General features: G+C 23.1%; 7 protein-coding genes across 7 annotated transcripts; 5 read left to right on the forward strand and 2 right to left on the reverse strand. All coding sequences in view use genetic code 6, as the record gives it.

Annotated features, from left to right (window-relative positions):
* Window positions 1–150: 150 nt before the first annotated feature.
* Window positions 151–861, reverse strand: TTHERM_00585320 (deoxynucleoside kinase; the record flags this gene model as incomplete). The annotated part of the gene is made up of 1 exon (XM_001032637.3): window positions 151–861. The coding sequence occupies one exon, from the start codon at window positions 859–861 to the stop codon at window positions 151–153; it is 711 nt and encodes a 236-aa protein (XP_001032637.1).
* A 1,316-nt stretch (window positions 862–2,177) lies between these two features.
* Window positions 2,178–2,699, forward strand: TTHERM_00585330 (transmembrane protein, putative; the record flags this gene model as incomplete). The annotated part of the gene is made up of 1 exon (XM_001032638.1): window positions 2,178–2,699. The coding sequence occupies one exon, from the start codon at window positions 2,178–2,180 to the stop codon at window positions 2,697–2,699; it is 522 nt and encodes a 173-aa protein (XP_001032638.1).
* A 254-nt stretch (window positions 2,700–2,953) lies between these two features.
* Window positions 2,954–6,814, forward strand: TTHERM_00585340 (50S ribosomal protein; the record flags this gene model as incomplete). The annotated part of the gene is made up of 3 exons (XM_001032639.2): window positions 2,954–4,838; window positions 4,978–5,330; window positions 5,390–6,814. The coding sequence occupies exons 1-3, from the start codon at window positions 2,999–3,001 to the stop codon at window positions 6,812–6,814; spliced, it is 3,618 nt and encodes a 1,205-aa protein (XP_001032639.2). The 5' UTR covers window positions 2,954–2,998.
* A 961-nt stretch (window positions 6,815–7,775) lies between these two features.
* TTHERM_000585349 (ribosomal protein L11, amine-terminal domain protein) lies at window positions 7,776–8,738 on the forward strand (the record flags this gene model as incomplete). Its single annotated transcript, XM_012799647.1, has 6 exons — window positions 7,776–7,791; window positions 7,855–7,908; window positions 8,065–8,111; window positions 8,206–8,338; window positions 8,404–8,540; window positions 8,649–8,738. The coding sequence occupies 6 exons, from the start codon at window positions 7,776–7,778 to the stop codon at window positions 8,736–8,738; spliced, it is 477 nt and encodes a 158-aa protein (XP_012655101.1).
* A 325-nt stretch (window positions 8,739–9,063) lies between these two features.
* On the reverse strand, window positions 9,064–10,607 carry TTHERM_00585350 (kinase domain protein; the record flags this gene model as incomplete). The annotated part of the gene is made up of 12 exons (XM_001032640.2): window positions 9,064–9,160; window positions 9,222–9,314; window positions 9,359–9,451; window positions 9,505–9,594; window positions 9,641–9,730; window positions 9,789–9,878; window positions 9,928–10,017; window positions 10,064–10,156; window positions 10,206–10,298; window positions 10,351–10,446; window positions 10,494–10,529; window positions 10,597–10,607. The coding sequence occupies 12 exons, from the start codon at window positions 10,605–10,607 to the stop codon at window positions 9,064–9,066; spliced, it is 972 nt and encodes a 323-aa protein (XP_001032640.2).
* A 735-nt stretch (window positions 10,608–11,342) lies between these two features.
* On the forward strand, window positions 11,343–13,436 carry TTHERM_00585360 (WD domain, G-beta repeat protein; the record flags this gene model as incomplete). The annotated part of the gene is made up of 2 exons (XM_001032641.2): window positions 11,343–12,098; window positions 12,516–13,436. 2 exons carry the CDS (start codon window positions 11,343–11,345, stop codon window positions 13,434–13,436), a joined length of 1,677 nt encoding a protein of 558 aa, XP_001032641.2.
* A 1,105-nt stretch (window positions 13,437–14,541) lies between these two features.
* On the forward strand, window positions 14,542–18,612 carry TTHERM_00585370 (tetratricopeptide repeat protein; the record flags this gene model as incomplete). The annotated part of the gene is made up of 1 exon (XM_001032642.1): window positions 14,542–18,612. The coding sequence occupies one exon, from the start codon at window positions 14,542–14,544 to the stop codon at window positions 18,610–18,612; it is 4,071 nt and encodes a 1,356-aa protein (XP_001032642.1).
* Window positions 18,613–19,101: the final 489 nt, after the last annotated feature.

The raw sequence follows: 19,101 nt of genomic DNA on the forward strand, positions 1-19,101 counted from the left end.
ATATTTTATTTTATATTAGAGTTAATCAATTTTAATAAATTATAATTTTTATAATTAATTGCTGAAACTGCTCAAAATTATGGTTTTAATTTAAAATAATAATTTCAATTGAAATAATTATTTTATTTTTTTTATTGATTGCTTTTTTTATCAAAAAAGTTCAGGATTAATAACCTTATCTGTAGGATTTTGTACCCAAGAAGAAATTTCTTATTTAACTCTATCGAAATTTTCAATAGTCACATTTGTATTATTTTCATATATAAGGACTGGAAGATTAGTTTTTTTCATGTCGCCCATCAACCATTCATCATGGAGTTAGTGTAAATCTTATAGATATCCGAGAGGAAGGGTACAGTCTTCTTTTCTATTTCTCTTTACCATACGATCGCGAGTTATTTAAGGGTCAGTACGCACATAAATAATACCTTTAATGTCATAGTTAATCCATTTACAAGTGTCATCGGTGATTTTACGAATTAAGTCCATTTCAGCATCACACAAAACATTAGATTTATATTGTTATAGTGCAAATATATTGATTGGTGAATACATAGAACGCTCAAAAAAGTTAATTTATGTAGTATTAACATCCATTTATTGATTATCACGATAGACATTAGCAGCAGTGTTTAAAACCATTTGCTAGAAAGCAAAAGTCCACTTACGAGGATTATCATAAAAATATTACAAGTAGTTGTGGTTATTATAGTTAGTCCAGATATTAACTGGTTCAGGGACGATCTTAATAGGTGCGCCTAATTCAAGATATTTGAGTTTATCAACAAAAGTAGACTTACCAGCTCCGATATTACCTTCAATCAAAAAGTTGAAATTGTTATTATTATTTTCAGCAATCATTTTCCTTTTCTTATTTAATATTGAATTATTTATTCCAATAAACCTATTTCCTAACTTATGCTTCAATACAAATATGTATTTTATACTTATTTAGATAATATTCTTGTTTGTTAATAATTATTTACTTTTACTTAAATATTTTTCAGTTTAATTTTGTTTATAAAAAAATCTTTATTTTCATTCATTTAAAACCTCAATTTAATATTTCTAAAATTTCGATTAATGCAGTTGTTTATGAAAATATATGAAAGTCAAATACAATCGCGCGTATGTTAAAATATTTAAAAATAAATTTAACAAATAGCTTACCTCTTAAAATCCCCCCTAATTATATTTTTCAAATATGTTCATATTCTTAATTAGTTAACCTAATTATTTTTTTATTTCTTTGATTTAAAGATACTCTAAAAGGCGCTATTTATAAGATTTAGAATTCGAAATATTCGAAATAACTTAAATTATCAATACAACTGTCAAAATCAATGTGTCATCATACTTTTATCTAATTGCTTCAAGTTAAAAAATTACTTAAATAATAAGTTTACTTAAAAATAGTTTTTTAACATACCTCTATTTATAGTATAACTTTTTTTACAAATTTTGTTAAATTAAGCTTTTCAATATTATTTTTCAATTTAAAAATAAATAATTAAAATAATATTTATACTGTAATACCTTAATGCTAATCAGTAAAATAATTCCTATCAAGAAACTAATATGGAATTTTTTTAAAATTGATTATATTTAACTTGGAATTTTTAAATTTATATTAATTTATTAAAATTAATTACATTAATAGAGAAAATAATTTTGTAATAGGTCCTAAAAATTATTTATAAAAATAAAGACAAATATTTTTTTTTTAATAAGCAAAATTAATTTAAATCATTTTTTTTTAAAAATTAGCTTTTTTATTCAAGCAAAATTAACGAATAAATTAGTAATAATTTATGGTTAAAAAAATAGTGTTAACAAACAAATAAATTAGAAATTCTTTATAAATTTAATAAATAATTTAAATTATATTTATTAAACTTATTAAAAATTATATTTTAAATATCTGTAAATCTATTTATTGCTGTGATACAATTTAACATTATTTTAGAATAAAAGCTAAAGTAATACAAAGTTATACTTATGTTTCAAATAGAAACTAACCATAAAATTTTATCTTATAATTATTGGCTGGAAAATACTATTTGATAAAAATTGATAATTGATATCTATCAAAACCTCTTAAATAATATACCACAAAAAAGATTGAACAATCAAATAAATCATAATCTGTAAAAATATAAAAAATTTATTGAACATAAATGAAGACTAAATTTCTGAACAGAATTTTAATTTTATTGTCTGCTACTTGTTTATAATATTTGCTAGCCTCAAATTATTGTATCTAAAAATGTTTAGTAGATTCTTGTTAAAGCTATAAAGTTTAAAAGGATTGTCTCCATAAAATTTTATAAGAGTTAAACGAAGTTAAGAATAATTGCTCTCCAAAATATGCTGAAAGCTGTCTTTAAAAATATTGTACAAGCGATGAGTGTAGAGATATGATTGATTGCTCTGAAGATTGTGACTATGATTTTCTTTAAGTCTTAGATTTTAAATTCAATTTAAAATCTACTCACAAAAATATTAAAAATAATCACCATTTAATAAAGCATTATGAAGAATAAGGAATATAAACAAATGTAGATGACACATTTATTGATGATACAATCAATAAAGTTAGAGGTCATCATGGACACAATAGACGCCATGGCTTATCTGGCTAAGTACTATCTGCAATTTTACCAATAATTTTAATTATTTTATATACTCTTACCATATGATTTAGTGTCTATCATTGATTTACTTTAAATTGTTTAATTAGTAATTAAATATTAGGATATAAATTATTTTTTGGATTATAAAATATTTTATATCCTACTTTGCGTTTAAATAAATTAATATTTTATTTTTTTGTTAAATATTGTTTGTTTTAATAATTTATATAATAGTTTTTGTAATTATTTATTTATTGAGCGTCTATAATAATATAGTTATTTCAGTTATAGACATATTTAATATTTAATTATTTAGAGATATCTTAAAATTAAATATACTAATTTTTTTGATAAGTAACTCAATAATGTCAAGATTTCAGGGTAAATTTTGTTTTTAATTCAAACGAGAAGGAAAATGCTAAAAAGGTGATGATTGTGAGTATTCTCACACTCTCCCAAATCGAGATTAAGGTATTGACACACTGTTTCGAGGACATCGTTAAAATAATAACAATAATCATTATGAAAGCAAAGGATAAAGTGAAACATAATAAGATTAAGAGAAAACTAAAATTTGTAGATTTCACCTTAAAGGAAATTGTTAACATGGAGATAATTGCAAATATTTGCACACTCAAAATGAAGATGGGTAAGCTAATCAAGAAGCTCCTAATAAAGAAGATAGATTCGGAGAGAGATCAATTTAAGATAATTAAAGAGGTCAATAATAAAATTAACACAATGAAGATAGAGGTTAAGATGATGAATTTAAAGATAATGAAAAAACAAAAATATGTCGCTATTACCTTCAAGGAAATTGTACAAAAGGAGATGAATGTAAATTTCTTCACCAGAAAGATGACGGTGAAGCTAGACCTAAAAAAGTTTGCTATAATTTTCAAAATACTGGTTTTTGCAAAATGGGAGATAGATGTAAATTTTCTCATGATGATGCTTCGAAAGTTAATGCTGATAACTAGGCTAACTAAAAGGCTGTTAATGAGAAGGATATAGATATTTTGAATAACTAAATTTTTAAATTTTCTATAATTGATTTGGGTAAAAGCTGCAATTTAACTAATCCAAAAGATATTTTTCCTATTGGGTAGAGGTAGCTAGTTGCTTTCTTTGAAAATGGTTTTTTGATTCTTAGAATGATAACAAAAAAAACTAAATAGCTTTTAGAAATGTAAAAAAAGACAATAAGCAAAAGGAAAAACAGTTAGGAAATGGAAGAAGAAGATATGAAAACTGGAGCTCATTTTTCTTAGCATGGATTGATTCTTGAAGTTTTAAAATAATTCTATTATCCTATTAAAAAGATAATAGCTGATAAAATAATAATATCTGCTAAAAGATGGATTTTTGTTTCATTTTAGAACCCATTAACTCAATCTTATGGGTTTTTGGTCTACGATCTAAATGACTGCACCAAAAATAAAGTTACAAAATGTGCTGCTGTTGATATAGCTCATTCTTAAAGAATAAATTCAGCTGAATTTTGTTTGAAAAGTGAGGTTATGGCTTAAGTAGAGTAATAAAATAATTTTACTGACTAGTACAAGAATTTTGGTACTCAAAATGATTTGGAGAATGAATTAATTAGATAGAAAAATATGAAACAAGAATTAAAGATATAGAAAAAGTAAGATCTGATAATGAATTACATTATAGGTCTAGAAAATGAAATTGACGATTTATTTGCTTAAATTGATGAAATAAATGCTGATGATTCTATATCTCAAGATGAACGAGACAAAAAAACCACTTAACTATAAGAAGAACAGGAGAAGAAGAAGAAAATATTATACAAATATTAAGATATTTATGATTCATTAACTGAAGAATAACATGGAGATTAAGATGAAGATGGTGATGATTAAGAAAAAGGAGACAATAAAGATGAAGATGAGCAGGAATAGGAAGAATAAAAAAATGAAGAAAATTAAGATTAATATGATTCATATAGTAGCTCAAATGTATCACAAGACGATTTTTACAAAAAAGAATTTTATGAAGAAGATGAAGACTTAATTGATGAGATAGAAGAAGAAAGCGTAAATCCCATTAATTTAGATTCTGATGATGAATAAAATGATTAAAAATCTGATTTAGCTGACAACTTTTATTTTAAGTCTTTAATTATCGAAAGTGAATATGCAACCTCTCTTGACGAGTTAGTTATATTTACTTCTTCTAAAGATGGTAATAAAAAATTAACATACATTTATAAAATTTTTTTGAAGAACATTTGTTTACTAATTTGCTATCAAGCACTATGTGTTTGGTTCAAATAAAATAAATAATAAACTCTTTTATGATTATATAATTTTTTTAAATATAGGAATGGTAAAGGTTTGGAATATAACTAAAGTTGGAGAAGAAGCCGATTGCGGTAAATAAGAAAGTGAAAATTAAGAGTAAAAGTAAAGACCTAGACTAAGAGGTACTGTACATCAAGATTTACAAGCAAATTTAACTGCAGCTAATAATAATGGCAATTTATAAAGTGATAAAACTCCTAAATTAAATTCTCACTTTGAATATTAAGCTATTATCAATGAAGATCTATCACTGAATATTACAGAAAATATTTTGAGTAAGCAAATAATTAAATCCATCAAATAAGTTACAATAATCGTGAAATCTATTCCACCAGAACCAAACAAGCTAAACAGGATATTATTATTAGGAGGAGTAATTAATATTTTATATTTAGAAATTTAAAAAAATTATATATTTATTGAATTATTTAGGAATAAGGAAAAATGTATAGTATTGGATTGAATTTTTCGTTAAGTAAGGTATCTTAAATTGGAACAGAGAGCCAAGTAATAGACGAGTTTTACATCTCCAAACAAAATTAAATATTTTGTATCTTAAATAGCTATGAAAGTAGTTAAATAATCCAAATAGGCCACGATTCAAGCTCTTTAGTTGATGAAGTCAAATTAAATATAGATTCTTTTCATGTTAGTTTCGAAGAGGAGTCAAAAATAATAAAATTTTACTATGGAAACAGCAATTAGCTAGTTATGATTAAAACAAAAGTACCTGAAAAGAAACTAAAACTTTCAGAAGAAGAAATGCTTGAAATGGAATTACAAAAAATACAAAATGAAATAATTTTAGAATCTGCTTAATAAGATAAGGAAAGATAAAATGATTAAGATGTTTAAGACAAAGCAGAAGAATCTAATAAGGAAAGCTAGTCAAATAATGAAAAGGAGAGAAGCGAAAACTAAGAAGAAAATAAACAGAAAAGTGATGAAAATTAAAAGGAAAAAGAAGGGGAAAACTCCAACTCTCAAATAAAAACAGTTCTTGATTTTACATAACCTTACAAAATTGATTTCAAGAATGATGAGAAGCTGTTTTCAAAAGAGCTTGGTTTCAAAGAAAAAATCCATAGAATTTTAGAAATAAAAATAAAAAATAAGTAAGTGCTTTTTGCCTTAGTAATGAATAAAAATAAAAATATTACACAAGATTGCTATCTTTTTAACTTCGAATGCAAAAGTGGTTAACGTAACTCTTATAGATCAAGAGGATAGAATGATAGATCAAGAATTTAAAATGATAGATCAAAAGGTTAAGAAGATAGATCAAGAAGTAGATCAAATCTAAATGTAAATTAAACAGAGAGAAATTTTCGTGGTGCCAATAGATAGTTTGCTTAAATTTAAAGAGAATAGCAAAGTGGTGAGTAAAGATAGAATTAGAGGAGAGATTTTAGAGATTAAAAAAGAGATGATCATAAATTTTAGGATCATTCTTAAAATAAATAAAATGAAGAAGATCACTAAGGTTAATAAAGATAGCATTAGTAAAATGATCGCTAGTAAGGATTTAATAGATAAAGAAATTAGAGCAATAGAAATAGTCAACAATAAGGCAGAGATCATTTCTAAAGAAGGGATTAAAGTTAAGGGGATAGAAACACTAGAGACTAATAAGGAGGCCAATAAGGTGGTAGATTTTAATCTCGTTTTAAGCCTAGAAACGAAAGTGGAAACCGCCTTAATGGCTAAGGCTAAGGTAGAAATGGAAATTTCTAAAGACCAGGTAATAGTAGTTTCTAAAACCCTAGAAATGGTAGATTTAATTAAAATTAATAATAAGGAAGAAATAATTCAAGAGCAACTCGCTCAGATTGGAACAGTGATAAAATAAATTAATGAAAATATATTAATAATAATAGTAATTAATTTGAATAAAAATAATTTATTTATTTACTAATTTGTATTTATTTATGTTTATATTTATTTTTATGTATTTTTGATAATAAAGTTTTAATCAATCAATAAATTAATTTTTATTTAAATGATTATTTTTAAATTTTCATAAAATTATTTTAATTTAGTTTTTTATTAATTGATTTACTAACAAGGATTTATTTTTAAGTAATAAAACAAAAAAGTTTATCTTAATTTGATCAAAATCTGACCATAAATTAAAATTTAACTAGGCAAATAATAAAATTATATTAATAATAAGGAAGAAATAAAGAATTCAAGAGCAACTGGCTCAGATTGGAATAGTGATAAAATAAATTAATGAAAATATATTAATAATAAACTTAATTAATTTGAATAAAAATAATTTATTTATGTTTATATTTATTTTTATGTAATTTTTGATAATAAAGTTTTAATCAACCAATAAATTAATTTTTATTTAAATGCTTCTTTATTTTTAAGTTTTCATAAAATTATTTTTATTTATTTTTTTATAAATTGATCTACAAACAAGGATTTATTTTTAACTAATAAGTATTAAGACAAAAAAGTTTATCTTGATTTGATCAAAATCTGACCGTAAATTAAAATTTAACTAGGCAAATAATAAAATTTGTTTATGATAAATATTTCTATTTTAACTTATTCAAACAGATACAAGTAGAAGAAATTATACAAATCTATTGACAAAGTTAAATTTTAAATACTTAAATATTCATTTTTCTTTAAGTAGCATGAGAGTACTTACTCACTCATTAACCATTTATAAGGCATTAAGAGAACAAAGATTCAAATTAACAAAGAAATAAGATATAAAACAAAGAATCTTTTTAATTAGATTGAATATCTTATATATTAATAAAGCAAGATAGATTTAAAATTTACATAACTAACTAAAGAAACAATGGCTGAAATTAAGGGTGAATATTTAAAATAAATAAAAATGTTTAAAATTCAATAAATTTTATGATATAAAATAATAGCAATTATTAATCTTAGACTTCTTGCAGGCATTGCTAAGCCTAATCCTAAAATGGGTAAATACGCTAACTTATCTTATTATTATCTATAAATACTAAATTATCATTTTTAATCAGCAATTAAGAAAGATTAAAAAAGAATATTAAATTTAAATGCACAAATTGTTAGCTCATTAGGACTAAATTTTAAAGTATCATTTTATTTTCAAATAGGTTAGTCTTTAGGTCCCTTAGGTATAAATATGATGCACTTTTGTAAAGTATAGTATTTGTTTTGTTATTGATAAAAAGAATATCATCTAAATAATGCATATGCTTACATGGAAAGTTAATAATAAAATAATTTATTAATAGGATTTTAATGCTGCTACTGCCCATATTAGATCTGATATCCCTTTAAGAGTTTAAGTAGCTGCTAAAGTAGATAGAAGTTACTCTTATATCATAAAGCCTCCTGAGACTTCTTGGTTAATTAAGAAAGTTATAAGTAAATAATACATATAAATCTAAAGTTTGATGAATAGTTTTAAAGTAACTTTTGTCTATAAATAGTGAAAGAAAAATTGACACAATATGCAGGTCACGTGAATTTAGATTATATTGATGTTAGATATGTTTATGAAATAGCTAAAATTAAGAAAGAAATTGACATCGATTTTAAAAGAGCTACCTTAGAAAGTATTTGCAATGTAAATAGAACTTTCGATCGCTTGTTATATAAAAATTACTAATAATCAATTGATCTCTCTCTCTACTATAAATATATTAATTATTTTTTAAATAATATAAAAAAATAGTGTATTATTGGCTAATGCAACAGTATGGGAGTTAATGTTAGTATTATTGATGAAAAACCCAAGCCATTCAATCCTAAGGCCAAGGTTTGATTTAAATAAGATAGGTGGCTGCTAAGCCATTCACTTCATCCTTATTTTTTATTTTTAACACAAAAATATTTTTTCATATTTAAACAATAAATTAATAAAAATCTTTTTAGAATAATTGTTTTTTTTCGCTTGATTGTTGTATGTGACTAAATAAATATTCATATTAATTAAGTTAATCTTTAAATTAAATATTTAAATTTGCATTTAAGATTATTTTACTTCTATAAAAACATTTAATTTGCTAAACAAAAATAACTCTTTCTAAAAATATTAAAAACATAATAATACACATTGTTATTTTATTTATATTTAAGTAAGCTTTTTATCAATAAAACTTATCATCTTTGTTGATATTAATCTTAGCTAGTTTCCTTACTTTAAATAATTAATATTGGAAGTCCTTAACTTCAGATGCTGTTATGCTATATTTAGTTTTTACGAAGATTTTAGTTAGAATTAATTTTATAAAAATTGATAATTTACTTTTAGTATTTAAATTCAAATATTTTTAATTCTTTGCACTTTTATAAAGATTTTGAAAAATTAATGTAGCCCTTGTATCCAAGCATATTATATCTAAAAATAAAATGAATAATTAATTTTTTATAAATAAAATATACGGCATGATGAATAATTTCAAAACTTGAAGTCTATTGCATTATCTTAAACCATCACCCAGGTATTCTAAACCAGCTGATTCTATCATATTATCTCTAATTAAAAAATAAAAATTTATTTATATTTTGATCATAAATTTTGTTTGTACTCTCCTATCATTAAGGTAAGTTTCTCTAAATTTTTGCAATAAGATAATCCTTAGCTAATTGTTAATGCCCCTTCTTTTTTAATTTCATTACTATTATTTAATAAGTATTGATTTAATTATCATTTTTTGTGATTACCTAAAAAGCTTAATTGAAGCTATTTTGAGATTAATGCATCCTTTTAAAATACAAGATATTCCTTAAGTCCCTTCATCTTGAAGCTGATTGCTATTAAAAATTAGTTTTATAAATAATTTACTTAAATCAACTATTAATTAATACATACCTATCGATTTAAAGAAACAGTTTAGTAAGATTCTTGCAATTTCCAATTTAATCTCCAAACATTTTAAATCCACCTTTAATTTCATTTTATCTAAAATTTTTTATTAAATATAATTAAAAATATATTAATTAACATATACCCTATCTAAATGGTCAATTGATCTAAATTCTTAATACTACCTATTCCTTCACCAATATAAAGTATTTCTTCTTATCCTATTTAGGTTTAGCTAAAAAATTTATTAATAAATATAATCTAATTAATAAAAAGATTACTATCCTATGTCTATTTTTAATTATTTTAATTTTTAACAAAACTAAAATCCTTAAGATAATTCAATAGCTCCTAAAATTCCTATATTGCAATTTCTATTTTCATATTATTACTTAGCAAGGTATAGTAAAAAAAAATAAATACTATGGAATGTTGATGTAAAGATTTTCTAAAAGTTTAAAAGATTATAAAGAGAGAGCTAAATAGTTACAGTCCTGCTAATTAAATTCCTATCCACTGAAAAATATATTGAAGAAATTAATTCAAAATTATTTTAAGTTAACCTTACATAGCAATAGAGAAGCCAAGCTATTTTATGTATGAATATTATTGATTAATTAACTAATAAAACATACTCATATCCTCACCATTCTATATTTTATAGCTTTTAAAAGTTTTATGATATTTTTTTTGAATTTTCCTTTATTATACGTATAAGCTAAGCACTCCCCTTAAATCTGAAAGTTTCTAAAAATAATTTTTAAATATTTAAATTTCAATCATCAAAATTAGAAATGGTGAAAATATTTTTTACTTTGGCTTCATGGAATCAATTTTATTATTATATTTTTTTTGCTTTATTTCTTTATAAAAAATCAGATTTTGTTGATTTGTCTTAAACTTGGTCAACTAAAATATAAAACTAATAACTTGTGAAAAAAATATTTATTATTTATTGCATTTATAAGTCCTTAAATGATAAATTAATCAATAAATATATTATAAAACATAATCTTTACAATAAATAAATTTTCTATTATAAAATAGTACAAAGCAAGCAAATAAATAAATTTACTATTATAAAATAATAAAAAACAAGTAAATAAATTTAGTGAATGCTTAAATAAATATAATTTATTTTAATGATTTCTCTTCTTTTTACTAAAATCTACTTCTGTGGAAAATACAATCAATTCCTTTTTAGTTTAAAAGTAGAATTTTTTGATTCTACCTTCCTTCCGTAATATAACTAAACTAACTAACATATATAAAAATAAAATTAGAAAAACTATGAAACAAATTTAATTTTAATTTTTGGAAATAAATAAAAGTAGAGTATAATTTTTATATTTTGCATATTAATAATTTTATTAAAGAAATAATTAATTCATTTTAAATTTATAAAAATTAAATAAAATTTTCGTTTTAAAGAAAGATAGCAAGCAATAATTAAGTATTAGACCTCAAAAAGACCATAAATTAAAAAAAGTAATGAGTAAAAATGATATTTTACATAATTGAAAAATAAAATTAAAAAAAAATAGGTAATTTATAAAAATAATGAATTGTCAAACCCACAAGTAAGAAATAGTCTAGGTTTGCCTGAAAAAGGGATGTGATAATCATCTACTTTGCCAAAAATGCTTGATTATTCATCCAACAGATCATACTTCGGAATTCGTAGAGAAAAGTAGAGTTTTTGACTCTGATGGTAAGGTCATCTTAATGAGTCGTACTTATGATAATTTAAAATAAAGAGTTAATCAAACTATCTTGAATCTCAAGTCGTAACAGATATAGCTAACAGACGAAATAGAAAATTTAACTTTTGATTTCCAAAGAAGACTCCAAGCATATTTAGATGAGAAACTTAAATAATACAAATCAGAAATTCGCAAATTTTATCACTAGTTATAAAATAGCCTTTATACAGAATAAAAAAAGCTTTAGAAAGTTAGAATTTTCCCAGATGATCCTTATGATACATAGATCAATCACTTTAATGACTTTAAAAATTAAATTCTTCGCAAAGTAATTGATGAAGTTGAAAGCGTAGAATTTAAAGCAGGATAGAAGCAGTAAGCCTTTATAAGCAAATCAAATTATGATAACTCATACAATCGAATCACTTAAACTATTGATTAACATCCTTTCGTTTTACTTAAAGTCGTTAATGATATACCTTTTGAGCAATAATGCATTCAAGCCCTTTCTATTTAAAATAAGTTCTATGAGCATAAAGATTGGATTAATAAGCTTTGTTATTTAGATAGCAATTAAATTTTCGCTTCTGCATCATCAGATTCTACAATAAGAGTAAATGAATTTTTGAATAACTAAATGAGATCCACAAAAATTAAATAAAAAAAAATTATTCTATTAATTTTTATAGCTACACCCAAATAAAATAAAAATTTTACTTCTTAACTTTATTATTCTCTATGGCGATAATGCTATTTTTTATTAGATATTTGCAATTTTTTTAAAGAATTATTTAGGCAAAAAATTTCAAAGTTAACAAAAAAGCTGTTTAAAAAATGATATTATGTAAACAGTAAAGTAAACAAAATAGAAAAATTTAAATTATTAGAATTTTGAAATAAAAAAATAGAAGCATTAAAATTGTTTTTAAAAATGTTATATAAAGCTTAATTTATCAATAATTTGAATGAAGAAACAAACTAGTTTGATTTGAGAAGTTGTGTTTTTTAAATTATTAATTATGATAAAAAGGTTTTTGATCTAAATACTGATTCAGAAATAGCTAAAATGGAAGGACATATAGGAGCAATTAACACTCTGTTATTCTGGGATGAAACTACCCTTATAAGTGGAGGATTAGATAAGACTATAAGAGTGTGGGATTGGTAAGTCTAAACTGATGAGTAACAAACTGTTTTGTATGGACATGATAAACCAGTTCGTGCTTTAGTAAAATTGGATGAAGATTTGTTTGCATCAGGTGGAGGTGAAAGACAAGTACACATTTGGTCATTTTAAAGTAAGAAACTAGTAAAAAAATTACCTGAATGTGAAGATACAATTCTATGTTTAGCTAAACTACATGGGGACTACATGGCATCAGGATCTTCAAAAGGAATTATAACAATATATGATTATTAAAGACTAAATGGTAATATAATAAAATTCTTGACTATTCATAGTGGTGCAGTAAAATCAATGCTGTATATGAAAGATGAGCAAAGATTAATCACAGGAGGAGATGATAACTAAATTTACATTATAAAATATATGTAGGTTGATCACCCATATAAATTATAAGGCCACAAAGGAGGAGTTACTTCACTAATATATTTGAACTCTCCTACATTTTTTGGGTCTGCTGGATGGGATGGATAAATCATGCTTTGGGACATCGAGAAAAGGGAAGAAGTTCTCTCTATATAAGAGAATGAGAACTATATACAATCAGTCATATATATGAATGATGGTAAAACATTAATATCTGGTGGATCAGATCAAACAATAAGAGTATGGACTATGAAAGCTCAGGCTACACTGGAAGAGCTTTCAATGTAGTTATAATCGTTTGCTAACATAAATGAAAACCTAGATAACTCGTAAAATGGAATCCAAGGAAATCACCTCGAAACTCCTAGATAGGGCAACTGTGAAGTCTGTAATATTTTCTGAGAAGATGAATAAATATGAAGTTATAATATAAAAAAATTCTAGATAAAAATATAATCAATAAAATAAATCCAAATATCCTTTTTTCGTTTATAAAAAAATTTTATTTTATCTTTTGTAAAATATTTTGTTCAATATATTGTAGTTAATTTTAAATTATTTTTTTGAATTAAGATAAATATTTTTTTTCAAATTTAGTTTAAAAAGCTAGATAGAAATAAGAAAAAAAGCAAATAATGAAAGCTCAAATATTAATTAATAGCAATATCTTTATTATGATGAAATCATATTTTGCTATCATAAAAAAAAGAAAACATGCGTAATCTTTTTTATTAAAATATAGAAAATGAATGGTTACATAGTTTGGTAATATAAGAATTTAATTATAGTTATCATTAATAATTTAAAATTTTCAATGCTAATTAATTATTTGATGATAAATTATTAATTAAAGAAAAATGAAAAAACAAATAGAAAAATGTAATAGTCAAAACTAATTAATTAAGTGTAAATACAAAAAGTAAGTAATCAGTTAGCAAAAAAAACATGTAAATTAATTATTACCTCAAAAGAAATTAATATTATAGAATTCCATTTTATTACTTTTATTTATAGCTTATCATCTTTCTTTGTTGAATTATTATGAAACGGATTAAATAATATGGTTAGTTCAGATTTATAATAAGTTAATTTGTATTTATTAATGTATATTCATTATTTTAGATTCATAAATATTTGTGTGTCGAATAATTATCTTAAAAATAAACCAATACAAAAATTACCTTAGTTTTTTAATTGCAAAAATTCTTTTATATTAGATTAGTGCTGGAAAATTTTAATTAAATATGTAATAACTTATCACCAACATAAATGGCAAGTTATCTTATTTATAATTATGTGATTTAAACACTTTAGGTTAATAATTATTTTTATTAAAATTTACTTGTTTGGAAATCGATAAATCAGAGTGAGAGTTGAAATCAAATAATTTAATAAATTCATTTAATTATCACATAAATTCTTATTAAGATAGATCAAAAAAAAGTGTTGTAAGATTTATTTTGGATAAATTATATAAGCACAAGTAGTTTTAATCATAGAACTAATCATGTTAAACTACTAAGTAAAAAGTAGTCTTAGCTAATAAGAAGAATAATGTGCTTTAGAAGAAATTTTAAGTTTTCTAGAAGATTAACTACTTTAGCATAAAGGTTTAAAGACTCTAAAGAGTGAAAAGTTACAAAAATGCATGCAATTCTTACTTTTTGTTTAGGAAAATGACAATAATAAGATAAATTATGTAGTTAAAGCTACACCCATTGTCAACTAATATAATCGCAAGATAGAGAGTGATTTAATCAACCAAAGTAAAAGCCAAGTTTAGCATCTTAAAAATTTAAAACACCCTAACATTGCAGAAATTCACGACGAATTTATTATTGACTACTTTCATTTTATTGTCTTTGATTAATGCAATAGCTCTCTCTCTACTTAAGCTTAGGAATATAGTACTTCATAAATAGGTGACAATTAGTTTTAAGAATTGGCAGAGCAACTTACAGATGCTATTGATTACCTTCACAAGAACTCGTATGTATTGAATGATATTAGCATAAATAAAATATTTGTTGGTAAAGATAACTTGATAAAACTATATGATATTCTTTACTTTAATACATTACCAAGTCCTTCTCTTAATACCCTACCAAGCACTACATAATCTGTAAAAAAAGTTAGTTTTGATTTACATTTAGACACAGATATTGAAGATGTTAAAGTGTTTGAAGAAAAGAAGAAAAGTGATATATGGTCTATTGGTATGATTTTAGCTTAATATGGTGGATGCGTTCATGAATTCTTTGAAAAAAATAGCTTTTACACTTGTTAAAAATAAAAAACATTAACTCCAAAATCACCTAACCTTAGCATTTAAGCGAATAAGCTGATTGAATTTATTTTAACATAAAGTACTTGCCAATTAAATTTTTCAATTTAAGATATTAAAGATAAAATAATCGATTTTTAATACTCTTATGAATAAGCATAATTGTTATCAACAACAAAAAGAATGCAAACCTCGCTTATGGAGTTAAGCAGTAATCTTTAAGATAATGGAAACAGTACCCGTATTAGTTTACACAAATTCCATAACACCACAGAGGATAATTAATTAATTTCAACTGATAGATAGTTATTAACTTCACATCTTGAGAGAATAACAGAATTCAATTTTTTAAAGGGCAAATAATTACTGAAGCAATATAAAGATTTTATCAAATACAGGAAGGATGATATTGATGCGCTGATTTCTTTGGGTTATTTAGAAATTAAAGTTAATTGCAATGTCTAATTAGCCAATAAATACTTTGAAAAAGCATTAAAAAATAGTGCTAATGAGATAGATGCATATTTTGGATTATGTGAATGTATTTTAGCTGTTAGAGATAGCAAAAATTATTTCAAAGTTAACCAATACACGTAAGTATGCTTAAAAATAAACAGTAAAGATTGGAGAGCTGATTATTATAATGCGTGGGTAAATTATGAATTATAGGAATTTGATTAGGGGGAAATCAATATTGATTTAGCTCTTTAAAAATAAAAACAATAAGGTATTATTTATTCTCTCAAGTCTATAATTGTTTTAAAAACAGGAGAAAATGAAAAAAGATCAAAAGCACTAATTGACTACGCAGATTCGCTAAATATTAAAAATGACCCAATAATAAATTTAAGAAAAGGAATCTACTATTGCCACTTTAAAGACTACATAACAGCCTAAAGCTGCTTTCAATAATCCCTAAAGATGTGCCCAAACTAATTCTAAACTCTTATTCAGATGATAGAACTTTATAATATTTAAAATATGACTGAAAAGATATAAAGCTTAGTCCAAAAAGTTAAAAATCTTTTTCCTTAGAGTTTTATTGTTTATTAAATTTTAGGGGACCAAGAATCAAATTTACAGCAATAAATGTCTTACTATTAAAAATCAATCGAATTAAATCCAGATTAAACATATTCATATAAAAAAATTGCTGAATTGAATTATAAACTTGATTAATATCAAGAATCAATCAAATATTATCTAATTTTAATTTAAAAAAACCCAAAAGACAGTTAATCTTTGTATGCTTGTGGAAAAATTTCCCACTATTAATTAAAAAATATTGAACAAGCTAAAGAGTTTTATTCTAAAGCTATCGAATTTGATTCTAAAAATACTGAAATTCTCTTTGATCTATCAAACATATACGCCTAAATTGGGTAATACGATAAGTCTTTAGAATTAATAAAAAATGTTAAAGAGTTAAATAAAAACGACAATAGAGTCCACAAGAAAATAGCATTCTTATCATTAAGGAATCCTAAATATAAAGCTAAGTCATTTATAAAAGAATTAAAAAGAGCAATTTCAAAAGATCCTCAGATTGAATTTACTTTAGAAGAGCTCTAACTCTTAAACGATGTTGGCATGATTAAAAATGTAGAAGATTTCTTAGTTGAATTAATAGAAAAAAACTCTCACAAATCGTTAATTTACTTTCTATTGAGCTAAATTAAAATATTCTTAAATGAAACATTAAATGCTATTGAATTGTTGAGAAACTCTCTTTAAATATCACCACTTGAAATTAAATACAATATTCTAATCGCTAAGTGCTACAATTCTTTAAATATGTAAGAAATTTCTTAATTTCATTATAAATAAATTTTGTAACAAGACCAAAATCATTTAGAAGCTCTATTTTAAATGAGCAAAATTAAATACAAAGAGGAAAATTATGAAGAATGCATTAAACTAATAAAAAAAATGGAAAATATTAATTAAGAATAAATTGAAGCATATTACATTCTAGGTGATTCATATCTAAAGAAAAAAAAATATGACAAATCTATAGAATACTTTAAGAATTATGCTAAAAAGGTTTCTGAGGGTGATTTGAATTTTCAGTATTATAAACTGCTAGCTAATGCGTATCAGCTATCTGGGTAGAAAAAATAGGCTTTAGAAAATTATTACAGTTATTTAAAATTAGACCCATTAAATATTTAAATTTTATTTACAGTGAGCGAATTAGAACAATAAACAAATAATTTTTAAAAAGCTAAAGAAAGCTATGAATGCTTATTAAAAATCGACCCCAATAATCACGAATGTAAGCTAAAGCTTGGATTATTGTTATAATAAATACATGATTATGAAAACTCTTATAATTATTTGGAATAGTATCTCCAAATTAAAGAAGATTCTATTGAAGCAAGATTAGCCATCGCTTAGTTATAAGCTATTTTCAAGAAAAATAACCTTAGTGCTATAAAGCAATACTAAATTATTTTAGAAAAACAACCTGAAAACTAATAAGCGCTATTAGAATTAAGCTGCTTATTTGAAAAAAACTAATAATTTGAATTAGCTGAATAATAAATTTCCGAATACATAAAAATTTACCCGAATGACGAAAAAGGTTTTATTCTAAAAGCCAAATTAAATATGAGAAACCAAAAATACAATGAAGCTTATTTGAACTTCTAAAAAATAATATCTATCAATCCATAAAATTTCATGGCTTACACAAATCTGGGAGATATATGTAAGATACTAAAGAAGTTTGATGAAAGTGAAATATATTATGAGAAAAGCTTAGAAATAAATTACCGTTACTCAATAAGTTATTATGAAATAGCTCATCTCAACTTTATCAATAATTAAAAGAAAATAAACTATGACAAGATAATTCTTTACATGAAAAGTGCAATTTAATTTGATCCAGATAATATTCAGTACTTTTAATTCTTAGGATAGGTTTATTTAAACTAAAAAATTTTAATTAAAAAAGAAGTTATTTAATATTTTAATAAATGTACTGAAAATTGCAAATCTTAAAAAACCTAAGATGAAATTAATATGATTGTTAAATAACTCTAGTAAATATATGATTAAAATATGAAATAGCCATCTAATTTATTAATTAAATTTACTAATGCAAGTTTAAGCATTTTTTCATAAAAACCATCACAACAACACTTTTCTTTAACCAAACTAAAATCTGAGCAGCATATCAACATTAAAGCTGATAGTGATGAAAATAATCAATAGTAATAAAAACAATAACAAGAATAATTATAATAATAACAAGTAATTAAAAAAAGGTATTGCAACTGCAGTATATTCTGATTTTATTTAATTTATCAATTAATAATATTTTATTATTTAAAATTAGTAAAAAATATATACAATTAAATTTTGAATTCAATGATATAAGCTAAATTTCATTTTGTAAATACTTCTAAAAGATTAATTGAATAAAGATAAATAAAATTTTTCTAATTATTTATCAAAAAGGTTAGGATTTTAGTTCTATTTTTAACTTAAAATAATTATAAAAATTATCAAAGAAAATTTTATAAATTTAATAAAAAATGAAAAAATAAATAAAATCCATCATCATCTTTGATAAAAACAATTTTTATTCAAATTTACTAAATTCTGTGTTTATTTTAAAATTGATCAATACAATTATGAAAATAACCAAACAAAATAATAGTATCTTAGATACTTTTCGATATTGAGGAAGAATTTTTAATAATTTTTTAACTAAGAGAAGAGGTTATAAAATTTTGAAAATAAGTCTATTAGCTTGCGAATATGTGGACTATACATAGA

Source organism: Tetrahymena thermophila (assembly GCF_000189635.1).
Source record: "Tetrahymena thermophila SB210 genomic scaffold scf_8254444, whole genome shotgun sequence".
NCBI lineage: Eukaryota > Ciliophora > Oligohymenophorea > Hymenostomatida > Tetrahymenidae > Tetrahymena > Tetrahymena thermophila.